This window comes from Phyllostomus discolor, chromosome 6, assembly GCF_004126475.2.
Source record: "Phyllostomus discolor isolate MPI-MPIP mPhyDis1 chromosome 6, mPhyDis1.pri.v3, whole genome shotgun sequence".
In the NCBI taxonomy this organism is placed as follows: Eukaryota; Metazoa; Chordata; class Mammalia; order Chiroptera; family Phyllostomidae; genus Phyllostomus; species Phyllostomus discolor.
In genome coordinates, this window is record NC_040908.2 from 141,065,209 (window position 1) to 141,088,182 (window position 22,974).

The 22,974-nt window shown below is 36.6% G+C and overlaps 2 protein-coding genes across 10 annotated transcripts in view; one reads left to right on the top strand and one right to left on the bottom strand.

Moving 5' to 3' along the window:
• The window catches only part of ANO3 (anoctamin 3), a 304,038-nt gene that overhangs the window by 237,387 nt on the left and 43,677 nt on the right, over nucleotides 1–22,974 (top strand). For all 9 annotated transcript variants that reach the window (XM_036029156.1, XM_036029157.1, XM_036029155.1 and 6 more), the window contains 2 exons: nucleotides 651–747; nucleotides 4,825–4,885. In XM_036029156.1, coding sequence (XP_035885049.1) covers nucleotides 651–747; nucleotides 4,825–4,885 — 158 coding nt within the window. The remainder of the gene's footprint in view (nucleotides 1–650; nucleotides 748–4,824; nucleotides 4,886–22,974) is intronic.
• Nucleotides 5,123–17,329, bottom strand: MUC15 (mucin 15, cell surface associated). The gene is made up of 4 exons (XM_028516289.2): nucleotides 16,920–17,329; nucleotides 10,570–11,285; nucleotides 8,157–8,306; nucleotides 5,123–6,324 (listed from the first exon to the last, which is right to left on the bottom strand). The coding sequence occupies exons 2-4, from the start codon at nucleotides 11,246–11,248 to the stop codon at nucleotides 6,164–6,166; spliced, it is 990 nt and encodes a 329-aa protein (XP_028372090.1). The 5' UTR covers nucleotides 11,249–11,285; nucleotides 16,920–17,329; the 3' UTR covers nucleotides 5,123–6,163.

A 22,974-nucleotide genomic window follows, 5' to 3' on the forward strand; every position in this document is an offset into this window, starting at 1 on the left:
TGAGAAATCAGAATAGTGAGCTGTGATACCAGTTAACCACTTCCAAGCCTGTGAACTTGGTTAAAACTCCCTTGGGTGTAAAAGTGTCTCTGTAACAAAACCCCACCAATGTCTCCCAAGTGTAAAATATGCCCTATGGTCATTACATTGTCTAGATAGAGACTTCTCAAAACAAAGAAGCTAACAAGAAGCTCTGTATCACAAATACCCTAAAAATTCAAGTTAGAACCCTGGCCCATGTGGCTTGATTGGTTATCCTATACACCCAAAGGTTGCGGGTTCAGTTTCCAGTCAGGTCACATACCTAAGATGCGTGTTTGGTCCCCAGCTGGGTCACATGCAGGAGGCATCTGATGGATATTTTTCTCTCACATCAATGCTTCTCCTGTCTCTCCTTCTCTCTCTCTCTCTCTCTCTCTCTCTCTCTCTCTCTCTCTCTCTCTCTCTCAATAAATGTATATGAAATTTAAAAAGATTCAAGTTGGAGCCACAGTCTTAAGTTCTTCCTTACCTGGATACCATGCCCCATTATTTCCTTTTTGTCTGTTCTTCTCTGTCTTGCTGGTTCCCACAGGCTTGATCGTAGGAGCTAAGCACCTTCCTAAACATGAAAGTTTATGCTTTCTTTTTTTCTTCTTTGATTTCTCAAGCCAAGAAATTTGCAAGGCTACCGAAGTCTTCATGTGCCCTCTGTGTGACAAGAACTGCTCACTACAGAGACTCAATGACAGCTGTATCTATGCCAAGGTGAGTGTGGACCCTCACGTTCTCCTTCTTGAGCTCCAGGGAGTAAACAAGACTTCATTAAATTGCTTTTTACCCAAGTTAAATGTTCTGAAGGGTTTTCACAATCCATATCATTTACAGTGGGATAAGATGTCACTCCATGGCAATGGAGTACATCTGCGTATATTTTTGGAGTACAAAATGTGTATATTTTTATTTGAACATTGTTGTCTTCCTTTGTTTTTATACATTGATTACTGCTGTTATAGATTCAAAGTTTTTCTTGGAATGATGTCTAGATTCTTTTTAGGAAATGATGATTATTTTTACTGGTAATGATTACATTTAAATCTTCCATGAAGACTTATGAAATTAAAGTACTTCTAATTTTACAGAAAAAAAAATAAAGTGACATACCAAAAGTTCTCAGATTGCTGCTGATTAGAATCACCTGAAGGTTTTTTAAAACTCCTGAAACTCAAATAATCCCAGAGCAATTAAATAGAAATCTTTGGATTTGAAACTTAGACATCAGTATATTTAAAACCTCCCATGTGATTCTAACGTGCATACAAATTTGAGAAACTAAACTTCACAATTGTTATTGTTTATTTATAACACACTGTTAATAAATTATAATTAACATATAATAAAATGTACATATTTGTGGTGTATAAATTGGTACATTTTGGTTATACGTGTACACCAGTGAAACCACTACCACAATCAAGATAATGAACATATCCATAACTTCCAAGTTTCTTCACCGACTCTGATCTGTCATCCCTGCCTCCCACCCTCCCAACTCCACCACGGTACTCAGGCAACCAACTGCTTTCTGTCATTATAGTCAAGTTTGTGTTCTCTAGACTTTTATGTAGATGGAATCCTAGAGGGTGTGATTTTTTTCCAACTTCTTTCACACAGCATAGTCATTTGGAGAGTCATCCTTGCTGTAACATTTATCAGCAGATTATTCCTCTTCACTGCTGAGTAGAATTATATTATATGGCCATACCAGAGTGGGTTTATCCATTCATCTATTAATGGGTTTTGGGATTGTTTCAAGTTACTACCATTGTAAATAAAGATTCTATGAACATTCATCTACAAATCTTCCTATAGATAAGTACTACTGTTTCTCTTGGGTAAATACTTAGGAGTAAAGTAGCTGGATTATATGATAGGTGGAGATTCGACTCTCTAAAAGCTGTCAAACTATTTTCCAAAGTGTGCGTACCATTTTACATTTTTGCCAACAGTGTTTGAGAATTCCAGTTTTCTATGTAGTTACTACCCCTTAGGATGGTCAATCTTTTTAAGTTTAACTATTCTCATTGTACTTTAGTTAGCTGAAAATAATTTCATCTTTTGGGGTCTTGATTTTAAAATCTGTGACATGGGTTCACAGCAGTGCTCTATCTAACACCACATCCCCAATAAACACAAGATCTTTCTGTGTGCTCTACTCAATGCACTCGGTATAATGTGAGCCTCCAGTCTGGCCGTGGGAATAGGCACTATTTCTGTCTCCAAGCTCCCGACACTGTTACCTCTGATCCTCTCAGATGTTTCTTTCCTCAGGTAGCTTCCTCACATACATGTTCACTGGGCACTGTCTGGATGGCCCCTCTCTGCACACTACCAACTCTTTCAGTGTAGTAACCTGAGGCAGTCGTAATACTCACTCCCTCTGTTTTCCACCTCTCCAGGGTCATCAGCACTCATTGCCTAACATTCACTATCTTGAAATCTGTTCCTTATATATTTTGTGCATTCTTTGGTTGTTTCCAGAATGGGGGGTAAAATTAGCCACTGCTATTCCATCTTGGTCAGAAGTAGAAGTCTCTATACATTTCATTTTGACAATGCTAGGTATAAAGTCAAGAGACAGTTAATATTCTATTGCAAGACCAAACTTGATAAAATTAGTTTCTGAATTATATCTTGAAGGCATGGCATAAAAAAAGTCTGTTTTGTTTATAATTTCATTTCTGACATACACTTAGTTTTGAAAGATGTCCAATGTGCACATAGATGTCTCATCTTAGGAAGCATTTCCTCCACAGTTTTTGTAAAAGTCAAATGCATTGGAGTTTTTAGGTGTATATACACGTCGCTCTCCCAGCCCATGCATTTCAAAGACATGACTGACTGCCTTAGGGACACCAACAAATCCATACATATGTTACTTCTGCTTTCACTCAAACATATTTAAGGAACCACACTGGCATTATCTGAACACTAAGCATCCATATAAGAAACACCCACATCTGGCCAAGTGATAAAGCAAAGACACTGTCCAAAACCAGGGGCTTTTGTCGTCATGCAGAATCCTCATTCCTCCTTTTCTTGGTAGAAAATAGTATGTTTAGGGACCATTATGACTCACATTATATGAATATTTCACATATACCATGCTGTATCTCATAGATGTATTTCTAAAAAAATAATGTTTTAATGTGCTGAGTTAAAAAATAGCTGAGATGCGTGAACAAACATCAAGAAAACAATGAGAAGCTTTTTCAAAGAAAATCTTGCATGAACTATGACCAATCATGCCCTTGCAACCCCACTGTTGTGAATCATGTGGCTTTTTATTTACCACTTCTTTAAAAGCATGCCTGCTTCTGGAGCAGGCAAAAGCCACTATTTCTTAGTACCTTTTTAGTCCCCGTTGCAAAGTCTCTGTTGGAACACTCTAAGAAGCCATTCCCTGCAGTAGGTCACTTCTGGAGGAAAGCAGACAGCTGTTCAGTGGGTGGTGGCAGCAGGTGTCTCTGTGGGATGCCTCTGCAAACAAAAAAGCTGGGTCCCCCACTGGGTGTAATTTTATAAGCTCTGTAGGAGAATTTCTTTACAGTCTTTTTCTCTTCAGTACATAATATATACTGATGACCTACTGATGATTGTTATGAAAGCCAATTTTTACAACATTTTTAGAAATTTCAAGCCTTAATAATAGTAGAAGTTTAGAGCCACATAGGACATCTTGCACCCATCCACAAACCATCAAAATGAGTACATCTTTTGTATAGTGATATTTTCAGTGATGCTATGATACAGGAAAATACATCCTGCCTTTATCTGTTTCAGCATATTGTTTGCAGCATGATCCAGGGGTTATAGTTAAAATGCCCATTTACTGCTCTCATTGAGCAACCTCTGAACTGTAGACTGAGCAAAGAAGAATGCATTTTACTCCCATTCCCCTTATAATGATGTTCTTTTGTTTTGTCCCTAACCATCTCCTCTCTCTGGTGAGGTTAGTGTCCCTCTTTTCTCTATAGTGGTGATGGTGTGTATTTGACCACCAGACATATACTGTTTTGACTGTATGCATTTAATCTCTCTCACTAACTTATAAATACAGTGAGGGCATTATGCAAATGAAAAGAAACAAAGGTAAATTGCATTTACACTTTATTAAAATCAAACAATTCTTGCAACCCTGAAAATGTATTCAGTAACATCATATAACTGTACATTGTTCTTTATAAAACTTCAGGTAATGTCTGATTCAAAAACACTTGTACTATATCCTACATGTCAGTGATTTAGGAAACTTCTGAAAAACAACTTAAGATGAAATTCATTGCCTCTTATAGCCTGTCTGGGGCCATGGTCAATTCTGAGACATCAGAGAGTAGGGACGGCACTGTGATATCATGCCATTGGAAGTCTGCATTTTGCAACTCCTCCAGTCCTGTATGTTTTGCTAACAAGAAGTACAACTGGGTATCTTCAACTGAAAAGCTGACTTCTTACAGTTCACTCAGTAGCTTGACTTCCTGTGTCCCACACAACTACTTCCTCGAGGTGCTAGAAAGGTTTCCAAGCAGAAATGAAGGTGGAGCTCAAAGGGAATAACAAGGAAGAGAGAAGAAAAGGGGGAAATGCTGACCCTTTGTCTCTCCCCATGAGACAATCGCATGAAACAGTCGCAGGATCCCTGAAATGATCTCATACCTTGTATTTACAAACTATAAAATAATGTGATTCCATTGGAAAAAAAATACGGGACCAAAATGCAAACCACAGTCACTGGATTGTTTTAACCGACATCGTGACTCATAGTTTTGTTTGTTTTCCATTAAGGTGACATACTTGTTCGATAATGGAGGAACAGTCTTCTTTGCTATTTTTATGGCAATATGGGGTAAGTATGTTCTTCCATTACTTGCTTCCTATCCCTCATTCTCTGAGGCTGTTGCTGTGTTTCTTCATACACACACTTGCACGGACACACACACCATGAATCAATTCAATGGAGTCTCTTGCTTTGGTTGCCCTTTTCACACATTCATTGATTCTTTGGGAATTTATCTCCTGATCTAATCCTCTAATCCCTAAAGCCTGGGACCTTCCTGTACTAATGCTTATTTTTTTCCTGCCAAAGCAAATGGTAATTAAAAACAAACTGAAATACATTAAAATCCAAGCTGAGCTTCTTGAATATTCTCTCTTGAAACTGATGGTCAGAAACATTTTTGTTTTCTTAACATTTCCAGTTATCTGTTTTTACCTTATTCTTCATATATTTACAGATGCAGAATCTATTCCACATACAATTGATCGGTAATATCAAATACATATTAAATTCTGTCCCTAAGTAACATCCTAAAACTGTAAAAATTATATACAGGTACATGATTTTGGCTAACTTTTGTTACCATGTTCCTCACTGAATTTTTAAAGTATCCAGTTAATTGAGGCCTAGAGTAAATCAGACAGGTTCGAATACGCCCTCCTTTGAAGAAAAGCAGTTACTTTCCTAGTTAGGGCCCCTTTTCTAACATAGCCCTGTTGAGTGCAAAGTCATTGTCAACTTGGCAACTCAAGGGACTGACCATATATGTGCTGAGGCAGAAAAGTAAACTGTACTAAAAGGTAGGTCTCTCACTCCTTTCACCTAAATTTCCCAGAAGGAGAAATTCTGTGCCATACTGTCTTTCTAGCTTCCAATGTTCCTTCAACAAAATGTTAATAGTGATGCATGACTTTAGGATTATAGGGGAAGCAGTCAAGAGTCCATCCATTGATTTTTGTCCAAAAAGAAAAACATAGTAAAAATGTAGCTTGGGTTCTTCATTTTCATTGAAAGATTTTTGAAATTAAATTATCAAGCAGGGTAGTCGAGGTGAAATCTTTTGGTCTTACCTGAATCCATAAACACTTTTTATGGATTTTTTATAGAAAAAAGTAGACCAAAATAAAAATTAAGGATACTCAACAGATGCTTCACTACAGGCAAGAAAGGGAACCTCTTGGATGATTTCTCCTCTCTTTCTTTTTCTGCTCCTAGTCTCAGGTTTTTATAGTTCTTCTTGGCACAAGCCACATGACAGTGATCTCATTTCAGCTTTGGGAAGACGGGTTGGTGCAAAGTCCAGGATGTAGGTAAACACTTGCCATCTGAAGCCTTTTCCCCTTAGTTTTACATTGAGGTACGGAGTGGAGGTATGTCATCCATAGGAATGCCATCACGTGCATTTTCTCGACCTGCTGGCATGGATGAATCATTCACAGTTTGGTTGTAATAAGTAGCATTCCCAAAACTCACATCATAAGGTTCCGGTGCATTGTCTAATCGCAGAACTAAAAAAGTAACCAAAAAAAGTGTTTTATGGTGACAGTATGAAAGATGCATACACACTCAGGTATCTGCCACACCTTAGGAATCATTCTATATCAGTAAGTACGTCTACCCTTTATATGGGCTTTGTAGATCCTAGTTTTGAAATTGTAAATAAATAGATATTTTTAAACCACATTTCTTTTTAATACTAAAAAAACAGTTGGATTTTGAAAATTTCCCCACTGGTGCACCAAATCTAAAGGAACTAAGGGAGAAATCACAACAAAAGTGTACACAGCAATATTTTGTGTAAAGAAGTAAACAAATGTCTTACTACTTGAATCTTGTGATTTCAGGCCTTGTCAATTGATATTTAAAATTTTTATTTCTGGTGTAAAAATAATTTTTTAAAAGTGTAGAGAATTAATTTAAAAACAGTGTCATTATTCTACCAAGTGACTTCACATGGTTGAGCCATTAAATGTGGAGATGGAAGAAAGCTCTTTGTAAAAGCTTGTATGTCCTGATGGTAGATACCCCTGTTTCACGACAAATGATAAAGAATTTTTTTTCTTTTTCAAGAATCAATCAATCATTATTTCCTTAATGAGCTTGAACTTATATTCAAAGAAAACTTGGCATGCAGGAGATACGTTTAAATACTAAAGCAGTGACTAATTACTAAGTAGATTATTAATCTAATTGTTCATTGAGTATTGTTCGTTGTTCACATCCTATCATTTTCTTGAGCCATCTCTTTACAAACTGGTCTCCCAAGAACTATAGGGATTTGGGAGAAGTGTCCCTAGTCTGTCTTGAAGGAGTAAAGTAGATGGTGTAAATGAGTTGTTTTCTTTTGTTTCAATCACATCTTAAATTATATTAATTTAATACACTGAGCTTTTGTATGTGATTATAGATAAAGAAAAATATTCTGAAAGTCAAAAACAAACTAAAACTGTTTGTTGTTAGAAATCCTATTGTTTAATTTTGAAAAATTCCATTTTTTACTTTACATGGATTGCTAGAAACCCAGACAGAATTCAGTTAAATTTACAAGTAGTGGATTTGGTTCCAGAAAAGAGTGTATGTCAGTCATGGTCTCAAGTTACCAAAAATCAACAGGACTCACCCATGGACCACACCAGGGTCATGTAACTTTTTTTTTTATGATAGCAAGAGTCCCTTGTGGAAACCAGTAAACAAAGGGATAAGTCAAGCATTTGAACTGATTTCATTTGTGTTCTAAACGTTGAATTGTTGAGACCAAACTCAGTGCTTAATTGTTAGCAGTCACATTATTTTATCCATAGACATTATGGTTCTTTTTTATCATGTGAATGGGAAAATCCTGAACTAAGGTAAATTGTGCCTTGTGACTTTATATAACCAAATATGCAACTCTGTAGAAATCATGTTTAAGCGATTCAATAAAATACTTAGTATAGGTCTACTGTATCTGTAAAACTTGTGAAGAGCTTCTCATTAGCATATGTCTTTGCTCAAATTACTGCTAATAAAAAAAATCCAGCAATGCTAACAAAACTGGCCATATTTTTCTCAAGACCATAACATTATCTTCCAATTTTACACATGTATTTTAGGTTCAGGGATTATTATTTAAAACCAACTGTGATGCAATGAGCAACAGTTTCAAATATTTAAAAATTTTTTCTCACAGGTTCAAAATTATTTTGTTTATGTTACTTGAGAACCAGAGAGTAGATCAGAGTAAATCTTTTGTCTGTTCCTGTCATGTGAATCTCTGAACCTCTCTAGACAATATAGTGACCAATAGCAGTCAACGCTTAAAACCACTGTGGGAAGAGGAAGTCCTGAAAGTTGTTTTTACCTGGTTCGTTTCTATCATCATAAAGTCGCCGGTGGGAAAATGAACTTGTCTTCTTTTTTCCACACAATAAGTAGCCAACAAGGGTAAGCAACGAAGCGCCCAAAATAGCACCTAAAATGGCCCCAAATACCACTCCTGTATTTCTATTCTCTAAAGAAAAAAAAGAAAAAATAGTTTACAAACAAGAAATAAAAATAATTGTTCAAAGAACAGGTGTGTGTGTGTGTGTGTGTGTGTGTGTGTGTGTAGATACACACACATCCATACATGCCTGTGGACTTCCTACATACCACAAAGAATGTTTAACAATATTTTATATGTATTTATTTATTAGATAAGGGTGATGTTGTATGTGTTTTATCAAGTACTGAGTACTTGGGATATACTGGCAAAATATGTTTCTTGATAAAACCAAGTTCTAGTTTTATAACAGCATCTCACTACTTATCAACACTGATACTACTGAAATGTCATGTGTGTGTTCCATTAGGACATAACTTCTGTGTTGAAAGCTATATTGTTTTTAATCAACTCTGAATCTCTGATGAACTTTAGTGGCGAAATGAACTTTGAGCTTGTTTCTATGATAATTTGCAAGTAAAAAGCTAATAGGAGTAAGTGCATAATGGAAAATGAATCCACAAAGCTCCAAGTAAAAAGGCAATCAGAAAAAAGCAGTTTGTCCTGATAAGGATACTTTGAAGGAGAACAAATGACCGAAGCCAGGTGTTGTCCATGCCTTGCACACAGGGAACAAATGTGTAGGTCTGAGCCTAAGAGAACCCACGATTTCACTCTGTCATCCCCTTTACCAAGTCAGTAGTTGAAGACCATCATCAATAAACTACTTACTGCTCCCTGAACTCATATTTAGTATATTTTACTTTTAATGAGATTTTGTTAATTTGAGAAGCTGACTAATTAAGTAGGTAAGAGATCTTAGATAATCTCTGATTCTATATGAAGCCCTATTTTTTTAAAAAAATCATTAAACTTCACACAAGAAAGTTAACAGCAAAATTATTACTAAAATAAAAGTGAAGCAAAGTTAGCATTTTTTTAAATTAAAGATCAATGGCAGGAGTAAGTGCTCAGTGTTCTCAATATGTATTTGGAGTTTAGAGAGACAAAAGACAGTATTTTTTAAAAATACTTCTGGTGGAATATTAGAGCATGTTTAAATGGAGTAAATATGTTAAAATTACAGCTAAAGTGAAAAACAAACAAGCAAGCAAAATATAACCACAGATACTGAAATTGAGAACAGGCTGACAGTGACCAGAGGGAAGGTGGGAGGGGACAATGGGGGAAATGGGTGAAGCGTTTGCAGGAACAATGATAAAGGACACATGGACAATAACAAGGGGGATTGGAAAGAGAGGAGGGAAGTTGTAAGGGCTGGGGTAGGAGGGAGGGGGGAGGGGAAAAGGCAGAAAACTGTACTTGAACAACAACAAAAATGTTAAATATATATATATATACACACACACACACACTCACACACACACAATATATTGGTTGCAGAGCTATTGGAAAGCCTAGATTTCAGAATCTAAAACCCTTCCTGTATACCTGCAACAATTTTCCAATAAGAGCTTATATATATGGTTTTGTGTTTGCATCAATATAATCTGTAAATAAGTTGTATTGAAAATTGGTGAGTTTGTAGTCAAAAAAAGAGTATTTTTTTTAGGGTTCAAGGAAATAGAAACATGGTTAGACCTGAAAAAAATAAAGCAATGAATTTTCATTAAATATTAGAGATCTTCCTCAGCTTAGGTTTTAAAGCTTGATGTAATCCATAAAAATGAAAGATAAAAATATCCCCATGTACAATTTTTTTGTGATAGAGGTAAACTACATTTTATGGTGTTCATTAAGTACTAAAGTAAAAATTAGGGGGGATTTCCTTTCATTGAGTTTATGTACTTTAAAAAAAATCAGTGTTTTATTTTCCTGTGATTGCAATAGGTATCAGATAACTTATAAGTGTACTTACATCAGGTTTCAAAACCAACAGACATATATTTTTACAGTTCATTTGTACAGTATTCCTAAAAGCATATGAAATTTCAAGTAGTCTTTCTAAAATTCAGTGGAAATCATTAGACAGTATCCCTAAACTGTATCACCACCTCAGTTTCTATTTCTTGTCAGCCTGACCCACTTCTCATTTTGTCCCGCTGTCTCCTCATGTTTCCCTACAGTAATGGCCAGCACATGCTGACCTAAGTTCTAAAGTTCCTTCCCTATTTCCAATGGCTATATCATGGTGACCCCTAAAAGTGAGAGCGACCTATGCTATTGTAGTTTTCTTCATTTTTCTAGTATGACACATTCCCCAGTTGTAACCCCTATGATTTACTTGGAGATTATTTCATACCAAAGGAAAGTTAAGTGTGTTTATATTTACCTTCTTGGGGGTCTGATGTGTTTGGAAAGATTTTTGAATTATTGGTAAAGTTTAAGGTAGGCTGTAGAGTCATTTCCTGGTAGGGGGTGAACGCTGCTATGCTGTCACCGGTCGTGCTGAGCCAGGCGTCTGGCTCTGTTGTCCTGGAATTCGCCGATGTGGTAGCTGGTACTGAAGGGAGGATGCTGACTGTAATGGAACCATTGTCAGTTTTCACGGTGTCATTGGCCAAAGACCAAGGGAACTTTTCTGAAGGCACCGCAGACGTGGTATTGGGAGGCTCTGAGAGGGACAGAGGAATTTCATCTGTTACTGATGAGTTCTGAAGCAATTTAGGAACAACGCTGTAGCTCGAGGGAGAGTTTTCGGAAACGAGGGGCGTGGTTCTTGGACTCCAGGAAAAGTCTGTGGTCAAATTACCGTCGGAATCTGTTGTTTCAGGACTTGCATTTGATGGATCCATACGAGAGGAATTACTTGTGTTGTGATTGGAGGTTTCTTTCATTTCTTTATCTAAGTTGAAATCTGCTTGACTTGTGAAAGGAACACGTTCTTTCGCTGTATTTCTTAAGTCTTCTGCAATGTTTTTTGTTGTGTTTGCTTCCAGACCTTCATTTCCCATGGCAAATAGAACACTAAACAAGGTGGGAATCAACAGGAGTTGTGTTGAGGTCAACATTATAGCTTTCTTTGGTATTGGTGTTATTCAGGGAAATCTGGAGGAAAATAACAAGCATTTGAATTATTAAACAAAGATCTACACTTTTAAGGTGATAAAATCTAGAAACATAATGCTGAGATAATAATACCATACTCTTAATTCCAAAAATTTGTTTTCTTTGAATTATGTACTAATATTAGAATAACCGAGTTCTGTATTCCATAAAATATTTTTTCTTCCTTTAAGAAAATTACATGCAAAAACTTTTTCAGGCCAGACACCACTATTCCACTATTTCAAATATTGTTTGTGTGTGTGTGTGTATAAACTAAGTAATTTTTTTAAATATTGTAAATATAGTGCATGTAGATGTAGAGCTGGCTGATTCCTTCAACTTATTTAAGGAAAACATGTTATTTATAAAGATGTAATTTTGAATATTATGAAAATTGTGTTACTGAATATACAGTAAATGTACCACTTTAAAGTGAAGCAGTGAACCAACTTGAAAAAATTTTATACCTAATTTGAGTTATTTGAATTTGAATTAATATTCATTTTTCAAAATACTTCTCATGATGCCCTTCATTCAGAAAGACTTTTAGATTTTAGGATACTCTTTACTTATATTTCCTTACTGCATTAATGAAGCATCTGGTTTAGAGTGATCTAAATTACCTAGCTAGACAGTAGCAGAGTTGGGATTTGAACCATAGTCCTGACCTCCAATCCAGGCACATCATTTTTCTTGTTAAGTGTCTTCTACGCTACTATGAAGTGCTACTAATTCAGCAGATAGCAGGATATGGGGGAAATGGTTTTGAAATTACAGGTATATTAAAATCCTGGCTTCTTTTACAAATAACCTATGAAAAACAATGAGCATAACCAGCCATTGTTTTATCATCATCACGATAACTATATTGATTTCACACTGTTGTTCTGAAGACTGAATGAAATGATTTAAGTAGAATTATTCTGAACAATATCTGGCCTAAAATAAGCAGTTAGCAAACATTAACTTCCATTCCTTATTATTAAAACATAATATTTTTTGAGTGTCTTACACTTGACAGAGTTTACAGTAGCATCTCACATGACCATCACAGTGATCCCTTAAGACCAAAAGAATAGCTTGTCACCCCCATTTTGCAGATGAAGAAACTGAGGTTCAGATGTATGAGAACATTCACAGGAGCATTATTTATGAGTGTCTCCAATATAAACACCTGGCAGTAACAGACTGGTTAATAAATTGTGTAAGATTAATATGTAGACATTAACAAATGACAACTACATTCAGAAATATAGGTGATCATCACAATTATAATGCCAAACTTAAAATACCAGTTGTTCTGGTGATTCCATATAAATAAAGTTCAAAAACAGGTACAAACAAACCTAGAATGTTAGCTGTCGGGAAAGTGGTCACTCATGGGGAGGCTGGAGACAGTATCAGTTGGGTAGGTATGGGAAGGGCTTCTCTGTGTCCACCCTACTCTGTTTCTTGACCTGGTATGGGTTACATACGTGTTTGGATTTTTGATAATGCTATTTATTTATATTTAATGAGCCCTTTTGGTATAACCAAGAAAAATTAATTTAGGTTCTAAAAATTGTTAACATAACTGGAAAACATATTACTACTATTAAGCATTTATTATATGAGATGTTCTGCAGGTTTTCTCATTCAATCCTTACTAAAAATAATCAAATACTGAGGAAGGGATTATTAATCCTATTTTACAGATGACTAAATGGGGCATAAAAATTAACCTAATAAACACATTATCTAGAAACATGCAACTAGAGAAATAGAGTTAGCTTTAAACCTATATATAAAGCCAATAAATACTCATCTATATAATAAAAATTACAAAAGAATATGGAATTTAGTACTCAACTGCTGTTTAGAACTTTTCCCATCAGCCTTGTCTTAGCACAACTACAAATTTTATTATTTTTCTATTTTAATTATAGCAATTTATAACCTCATTTTTTAAACACTGGAAAAATTGGGTGTTCTACCTTAAGTAACTCTCAAACACAATTGCACTAAATACAATTTTATCCTAATTTAATATATTTTAACAATTGTCTCTGTGGATTCTAGATGAAGACCTTTATGGTGTAGTTTACAGATTAACGTGAACAAAACACAACTGATTTCTCCAGGACCCACATTTCATTAAACAGATGCCTCACCTAGCACATCTAAAACGCAGTTCCATTTCATTGAAAAATACTCACATGGACCTTCTCAGAAGCACCCTTCTCCTGTGAACTCTGTCAGTTTTGTGGCAAACATTATAGCCTTTGTCATTATCTACTGCCAGTGATCTGATTAGTTTATGAATTGTACTTGGTCACCCGTCTTATCATTACTATGCAGCTTCATCTGGTTTTCCTCTACCTAAGCTTTCTGGTTATTTTCTCTTTCTAATGAAGTGGTCACCAGAGGGTAAGAAAACGTCCCTTGGCTGTTCTTCTACCTTTCTCGTAATGTTACAGGAGAAACATGGCTTTGAGCTTTCGTTCCCTTCCCATAATGAGAGCCTGCTTATCAAGAGTCAACAAAGTGAGTTTTGTTGTCCCTGTTTCCCTTTGCCTGTAACATGGAACCACCAAAGGGATCTTTCTACCCTTCACCTAGTTTTTGATTGTAACATGAAAACCTGAGGTATTAATATCCCAAATGAGCCAAACATCCTGTTACACCCTATAAAGAAGGGGCAGAGAGGGATGAGACAGAATGCTATGAATACTATTTGCATTTTATTCCTAAATTAATACAGTTGTGAACATAGACTTATTCCTGCTGTCTGGGTGTGGCAACAAGGATAACTTTGCTTCTGTTCCCAGGCTTGTAAGAGAGCCGTGTTACACCTCTTCCATAGGTCCCTTCATCTTAAAAGGATAGAAGAAGCCAGGTCTTGAAACCATTAGCTATTCCACACCTTTGTTCTGGAGTTTTGCTGGAGCAAAGAGTAAGCAATTTTAGTTAAGTCCAATCCCATTCTGAATTGAATAAAGCACATTATAAACAGCAAAGGCTGATGGAGGTGGTAGAGAAGCTCCAGAGGGCAGTGAAATAACAATATATCCTCTCTCTTTGCACTTTCTTCTCATCTCGTCTCTACCTCCAGAGATCAGATTCTTAAACTATATTGTGAACTGTTATGTAAACTAAGTTAGGGTGAATCGATGGATGGCGTGTTGGTGTGTGCCCAAGTTCATCAGTCAACCAGATGCAGTATAGAGGGAAACAGGCAAAATGAAAGAGAAAAGTGAAATTGTACTGGGAAAGAAAATCAGAACAACCAACCAGGTAATATCATTCCCCCCACTCCTGTTCTCTGCCTTTTCTTGCCCATCAATGGAAACTCCCAACAGAAACTTTGAGGGTGTAACATAGGAGCAAATCTGAGATCATTACAAACTTGAAAAACAACCTAGATTAGAATTATTATAAAGGGAACAGAAAAAAAGAATGTCCATCCACTTTGTGATAGCTTAAGCACAGATTCTAAATACTTCTGTATATATTGAAATGTTTGTATTATTTCTAGTATTTAATAACTTTCAAACTATACTTTCAGAGAGTGTGAGTTTCACTGATTTTTTTAAATAATTCCTTTACACAGAAAAAAATGAACACTGTTTTCTCCCTTTTTCTGGTGTTGGTACTAAAAAGCAGTTTCACATTACTACTTTTGTATGGAGGGCTACAGAAGGTGGTGAGAGAGAGAGAAAAAAAACTGGCCCTTGTGGGAGGCAAATCCACAATCTCTGTACATAATTTTGCTTTTCCTTAAATGCATGATTATTCTGCCCAGCTTCCATGTTCTAACTGTGTCATACTTGTTTTTTACCAAGCTTTAAAAACAAGAAAATATCTCTTTGTGTCAGGAAAATCAGCCCATGCAAGGGAAGAGAAATGCTAGTCATTCTGAACTCCATCAAAACCAGAAGGTTTAAATAAAAACATTACTTCAGGTAGGTACACCGAGGGGATAATATACATGTTCCTGCAGTGAAACAACTAAAGAGTATACTGTGCTAATTCTCTCTTAGTTGCTTTTGATCACTTCTTGTTTTAGATTTCAGACCACAAAGTAAGACAGACAGGTTTTGTTTGTCTTTGTCATAGGAAACTCAGTCTGACATGTAGCCCATGTCTGAGGCAGACCTTGAGTGTTACTATGAGTGGCTTTTCCAATCTTGGGCAGTGTTTTCCTTTCCTTAAATGAAAGAGCCACAATAAATGAGAATGTAGGGAATTATCACTCTATAAATGCTTCTTTTATGAGGGTTTTGAAGGGGTGAGGAGACCACTAACCTTAAAGTAGGACTGTACCTGAGAATCATAGACATACTATTTTACTTTTATTTGCTCAAAAAAAAAAACTAAGCAAACAACTAGAACAGAAACAGAACCACAGAAATGACGATCACATGGAGGGTTATCAGCAGGGGAGTGGGAGGAAGCGGGGGGAAGGTACAGAGAATGAGTAGCATAAATGGTAGGTAGAAAATAGATAGGGGGAAGTTAAGAATAGTACAGGAAATGTAGGAGCCAAAGAAATTATATGTGCAGCCCATGGACATGAATTAAAGGAGGGGAATGTGGGTGGGAAGGAGTGTGCAGGGCAGAGTGGGAAAAAGGGAAAATGGGACAACCGTAATAGCATAATCAATAAAATCTATTTTTAAAAAGATAACTGTGGCTTTCCTCCCAGCCCCCGCAAATTATTTTTGTCAAAAGTTTGTAAACATCATTCTAACTAAAAGTCTGAGAGGTATGCATAAATCCAATAAAAATATAGAGAATGTCACACGCCCAGCTAACTTGGGCGTTGTTAGTCATAAGCTTCAATACTGAAATAATTAGGTGAAAGAATGTCATGCTTAGAAAGACAGACTTGTCTCTGAAAGAAATATTCTGGACCCAAATTCCCAAACACATGCTTTCCAGCCTTCTGTCCAGTTTCACAGTCTGTAGAAACAGCCTCTATGGATCTAATAGAAAGTGGGTGAACAGTAAAGCAAGATTAATTTTGAGAAACTATGTTTGTTCCATGGGGCGTCTTCTGTAAAACTGACGTAGCCTTAGCTTTCCAGTGAGTGGTGGACATGTGCACATATCATGCTCAGTATTATATACACACATTTTGCCAAATTTTTTAAAGAAAGTCTTTGGGAATGTAATTCATTATATTAGGAGATTGCTTTTTAAAACTATCATATTCTAATACTTTCACAACAACCTTGAAACCTAAAATGCATAACTGACATCTAAATATTCAATTTACATTCATGCTGGAATCTCCACTTAAAATGTTTTTACTAAGAAGTGATCTAAGGAAACTCTTACTTGGAGTCACAAATGTTGAAGGAAGGTTTTTATTTTAGCTCTTCAGTTGGTTTCATTATCTAGTAAACCCGGCAATAATTCTTAAAGTTAACTCACTTAACAATGCATATACTCATTTGGAAGGTAGTTATTTAATGAAATAACTACCTGTCTTTACAATGGTCTTTGTAGCTACCTCCCAGACTGTTTATCAAACAGTTGAGCCCACTTTCATTCTCTTTGGGAAATCAATGAAAGAGAGAGAGGGTCAGACAAACAGACACAGGGTTGGGAGAGGAGGAATCCTGTGTAACACAGCACCCAGCACACACTTACCTTTAGGTCTAGGAGGTGTTTACAAACAGGAACTGAAATACCACTGCTGTCCTGGCCAAAATGAGTCTGCTGTGCATTAGAGAAAGCGATAGGTTAAGTATGACAATGTCCCACTAGGCAGGAGGGTGGCGGAGAAAATTAGGTGGAGCTGGCTGTATCTTGCTTGTGTAATAGAAGAACCCAAGAACCTGACTGACCTGCTTCTCAGCTGTCAGCACGAAGATACAACCTCATTCAGGCCTCTAAAAAAAATAAGTCCAACCCTCCAGCTTTCATAGGTTGGTTGTTTTGACTTTGGAGCCAGCTAGTTGGCTTAAGCGGTACAAAACAAAGGGCATTTATTTCTCGTCCTAAGTGAAAAAAGGACAAAGACTTTGGTAACAATCCTGGTGCATCAGGAATTTCTGACACATGCTGGGTTCCCACTTTGCAGGTGAGGAAACCAAAATGAGTCACACCCTGCACCTGCCTCTGTCTTCTGGCCACATGTGTTCTCTTGACTCAGAAACAAGTCTTTCCTTCCCACCGTGGAACGTTCTGTTTGTGTACTTAAAACCTGAATGGAGAAAATGTAGTGGGGTCAGTAGTGGGGAGCCTTCTCTGCCGTGCACTGCAATCAGTTTTGTAGAAAGTGACAGTTAACACAGGGTGAATCGATGTGTATTGGGACCCTTGAGAAAGCCATAAGCTTTAAGTTCGAAGTAATCACCAGGACTGGGATGGGATTTCTTGCTGACTTGCAGAAGTTTGAGGGGTGACTGGGGCCTGTCTCCAAGTGGCCACATGATCCTGAGAAATCCTGGGAGCTTTCTCAATTAAGTAGTTTCCACCCTGTGTTCTCTTTGCTGTTACTCTCCATTTCGAAGCTGGAGAGTTTCAGAAGTGCCCAGGTAATGCTTGATTAAATGCTAGAGTTGAATAACAACCTGGCATACTTCCTTCACTTCCTTTCACGGCTTATGAAAAGGAGAAGAGTGAAACTGCACTTTCTGGGATATTCAGAACATCAATATTTGGGGACTGGCGCCAAAGTCTGTTCAGCTAAGTATGCCTGAGGTTCGTGCTTAGTTTCTGTTGTGCAGGGAGATAGGTTTCCAATTGCTGAGAGAGAAAACGAAACTTTAGCTAAGGTTCAGGAGCTTCAAGTTGAATGCAAAGAATCTGCCCAGGTAATTGGCCCTAGGAAGGAACAAGGTAATTCTATAGTTTTTAATTTTATGAAGCCTAAAGGACCTTTCAGAGTTTGATTATAAATTAAGCCAACCCCTACAAAAATGTTCACTCCAAGAATATTTAAGCTGTATCTGCATTGGTATGAGGAAAAGCAAGTTAAATTTAGTAAAGTGACTGGTTACTAAGCAATGGCTTAATAGAATTCAACTGGTTATTTTCAGATTACTGAGGGAAAAAAAATTCAACTGAAATCAATATTTTATGTCTGTACTTAGGGAACTGAACATGACTTGGCAGGATTGGATGTCCCTGAGGAATTTTTCTGGATATGTGTATGAATACATTACCATTTTCTGACGTGACCCTTAATTATGGCCTATACTAAGCATAGAAATTACAAGGCGCTTTTGCTACAGTTCTCTGCTTTCACTGCCATGAAAGTCAGAGCTCATCTCCCATGACCTTCTTTTCTGAAGACCCTAACTGTGGCCTCAGAATCCTTTTCATCATCACCCTGCTGACACTCATAACCACTTGATTAGAACTGACCCTGGAGATAGACCCTACCTACCCTCCCTCATGCGCATGCTGGAAGTAAGCTATACATGAAAACTATGCAAACATGTAATGCCTTAGTTATTGCTTTGCTCACTTAGAGGTGATCACCCGTGAAATCACCTGACTTGAAGTTAAAAAGTAGTTTTTTGGCAAACCAGTCTCACTGAGATACATTGCCAGGTATATGCCGTATTTTGGAAAAACAGTCCCATGGCAGACCTTGTTTCACCAGAGTTAGTCCAACAATAAGAGACAATTACCTGACTAGTTCGTCAGCCAAGCCAGCTGAGATGACACATAGTGCAATGCTTGCATAATTTTTTCTTGCTTACCTACTATGGTGCTTTCCATCTGCCACTTACTGATTGCTTCACAGCCATTAATTAAGTCTCTCAATATATATTAGAAGAAGAAACACCTCTTTGTAATGGTGGAAACAGTCACAGGTGTTTTCTAGAACATGAAAAATACAGAGATATTGTCACAGTGAATCTGAAAATAGAAGTAGAGTAGCTTGGGACCATGTCTCAAATAAAAATCAAAGCATTGTTCTAGATTTTAAAAGGTATTTTTTTTCAAATCCTATAGTATGGCATGCCTGATGCTGAAGTCACACGTAGGGAATTTGTTACTTTAGGTCAAATCCATTATCAGCAAGTTATGAGTTGGAAGCAGAATATAAACTAAATTCATATTTTTTTCTCCATGTAGATGCATGGACACATTCAGCAACAAATAAATATTTGACTAATAATAAAATAAACAATGTGATTGTTATATTCTTTGAGTATGCTTCAGTGATATTTGTTATAAACATAATGGGAATTGATGGCTGAAAAATTTCTTTAGGGATGATAATTGTTGCTTTAATATTCTGTTAGAGGAGAAATAGAGGGACCATTCTCATGAACGCTAAGAGTTGTTTAACATGCAAGCTCATTTTTCTCCTGTCAAGTCGCAGGATATAATGTGGTCTTCTTCACTTAACTGTAACTTTATGGAAAAAGTTAAAAACTCCATTTTGGTGCTAAGGGCTTTCTAGAACTTTGCCCTTTGTTAAGTAGAAGTTGTGACATAGTATGGACATACATGTGTGGGTGCATAGTTGTATGCATATTACACAAATGGGGAGCTAAGGAAGGTTGTAAAGCTGAGTAAACGTATATAAACTTTAATTCAGCCGTGGCTCAAGGAAATGAATGACATAACTGTAACGAAACCTTCTGCATTCTTCCTATCAACACATTTATGTCAATATATTTTCTTAGTAAATGTCTTCATGAAGACAAGAAACTGAAATAGAGTCGATGCTGAACGCTATCTCAGTAAAAACCAGGAGATATCCAAGGATGCCTCGATCAATTGAAAAAAAATGACATCATATCTTTGAGATATTTTTATAATAACATCTTAGGTTTTATGTTTAATATTCATTAAATTTTGGAATAAATTTTATTATTTTATTATATACTTAATAAAGCAATCCAAATTGTTTAAAAACCCTCATATTCACAAGAGATTTTAAAAATAATTTTAAATTCTTTTATATTCTTTGTTGCTTTAGGGAAGTATGACAAGAAAATCAATAAGCATTATAAGACATAAATATGAGTATAAAGGATAATATTCTGAGGTATAAGTAGAATGGAAATAAATTTTAAAAACTTGTCTTATCTCCTTGCCCTGCATTAATTTCTCCACAGCACTCAACTGCCAGCTGCCATACCCCATCTCATTTGTTTTTGTTGTTTATTATTCCTGTACTTGAAAGCTACTAAAAGTAGCATTTTTTTTATTTGCTTTCTTCCTTACTTTATCCACAGAGCTAAAATAATCCCTGGCAGAGACTAAATGCTCAATAAATGTATAGATGAATGAATAAATGAGTGAATGGATATAGGAACAAATAAATACATTTAATAATAATAACAAAAATAAGTGAATATACTAAGGATAAGACATCTGCTGGCCCACTTTGCTTCTTCCTAGAATATTTTTCTACTTATTGGCTCATGCAGATCTGAAATCAGCTTTTTTTTTCACTTAAATATATCCCTTGGACATATTTATATATGTAAATATATAAATATGTATAATTAAACATATTTAATTGTATATATAGATCTTTAACCAGTTCCCTTTAGCAGGTGATAAGAGGTGGGAGCTAGTTCACAAGAAGAGCTGGTTTTAGCCAGGGCTACACAAGTCTTGTGTTAGAGCAGGTGAGAATAAAGAGACAGTGGGCACAGGGGTAGATATAGTTTGGGTGGATAATTTCTTTGAATACTTTAGTTTTAATGTTAAAAAAGAAAAATTGCAATTCAGAGTAATATGATTACAGGTGCTGGATGTTAAGGGAGGGAAGAAAGGATGACAGCATAGCAGGCTCAAGAATCCACTAAAATCAATTTTAAGTGAGAGAAGTCACTGAGCATAGCTATAATTTTCCTTAGCAATGTCCATTGTGACTAGAGGATGGTTTCTCACTAGGGTCATGTTCAATCTATGGGTTCGTGACAAACTGAGAAAAGGCCTAGAGAGTTGAATGTATATGCAGGCGAGTGAATGAATGTAATGACTGACCACTAACATACGTAAAGAAGGAAGTCAGGGTATGAGAGGAGGAAAGGACAGTGAAAATATGGCGGGTCAATGGATTGAAAATCTGGGTCAGGGAGTATTGAAATTGGAGTTCAGAGTGAGTGAGCTAAAAGGATGAAGGTGATAACTGGAGATTGTGTTGAGGGTGGGGGTGCAGTTATTGATCAGAAGTATGCCACGGAAGTACATGAGTAATGTAGCATAGGAGAAAATAACTTTGAGGGGAGAGATCAAAGAACTGAGAAGCCAAGGTTCTAGAAAGATTATCTGCATATATTGTAACTTCCAAGAATTATTTTGGAAGTTATGTTAGTAAGTGTTATACTAAGTCAAGAGTTTAAAAATCTTCAGAGAAGTTTGGGGGAAGCATCCCAAAGAGTGTTAGAGGACCACCACAGGAAAGGTAGTAGGTAGTGTGGACTGACAATGTGACACTCAACTCCGTGAATCTTTAAAGAGAGAGAAAAATGCTCTTGAAGCATCAATGAGGAACAAGCTGTTCACTACTTCATCTTCAGTACCTATTGGGGTAGGATACAAATAGCCATCACCTGAGAATGCCATATGGAAAGTGGGGTTTTAGGGCCATCCCAGGTGTCAGACCAAGAATCGTGGCAACATAAAAGACTTTGCTGTTGATGACTTTGAGTAAACGAGGACATAGTGAAAATATCTCAAAGAGTTGGGATGGAGTGGGGATGTTCTCAAAGGAAATCCCCATTTCTTAGAACTCAGAGGATTAAAATCTAAGGGTTAAGGGGTGATGTGAAAATTTTGGTCTTCTTGAGGTGAGTGATATGAGTACAGTTAAAGAGCAAAGTGATTTAGTACTGGCGGAACCAAATGTGAGGGAGAAAGGACAGCAAGGTGCCTGTGTGGACTACGGGTATGGGGACATCTTGTTGAGATGGAGAGTTCTGGGCTTCCACCAGACTCCTGTATAGATGAGTTCTGAAATGAAGCCTCTTACTCCTAGTGCCTGAAACAACTTTTCAACCCTGCAAGTAGCAGCCTGCTGGGAAATAATATTGCTCTCTTTAGCAAGTACAAGATATTCTATTGTGTGGGAATACTACACGACCCATTCATCCCTGTCTGACAGAGTCTACTGTTATACGTTTCCTTATTTTAGAACCCTAATTTAATTATACAGTTTAAGCTCATTAGGTTACAGTTACCCAATTTATAAACTGTGTAATCATTTCATATGGACTTAATTAAGTACACATACAACCAGGCATAAATATGATAAAATGGCAAAACTGGCAGACTGATAATATTATAATTTATTTTGCCATCTTTAGGAACAAATCCAAGTGATTGATTAATGGTTTCTAAAAATACATGTCAAGTCAAATAAATAGAAAATCCTAGATTTCTAATTTGGTTTTTTTTTCTGGTTATAAAAGTTATAATAGCTAAACAACAACCTCAGCAGCCACAGTGCGTGGAGTCTACTTGCTAAGTGTTCTCAGCACTGAGCCGTGACCGGGAGTGGGGCAGAGTGAGGGAAGAAGGAAATGCCTGTGCTCAGTCTGTACTCTCTGAAAAGTCTTGAATTGTTCCCTGGCTCAAAAGCTGGGGCAGAAGAAAAAGAAAAAAATGTATGTGACCTGAGGAGGATTTTGAAATCAGGTTCCCAGGCAGCAAATAACAATAAGTGGCTTTCACATTCATTTAAAGGACAAATAACACCTCAAACACTTTATAGAGAACAATGAAA

Bases quoted from the DNA above. Each gene is read 5' to 3' on its own strand.
- MUC15 (XM_028516289.2), bottom strand. From the start codon at position 11,248: ATGTTGACCTCAACACAACTCCTGTTGATTCCCACCTTGTTTAGTGTT. The intron at 8,307-10,569 runs GTAAATATAAAC...TTTTTTCTTTAG, and splicing joins CACATCAGACCCCCAAGAAG to AGAATAGAAATACAGGAGTG. The intron at 6,325-8,156 runs GTAAAAACAACT...TTACTTTTTTAG, and splicing joins TGATGATAGAAACGAACCAG to TTCTGCGATTAGACAATGCA.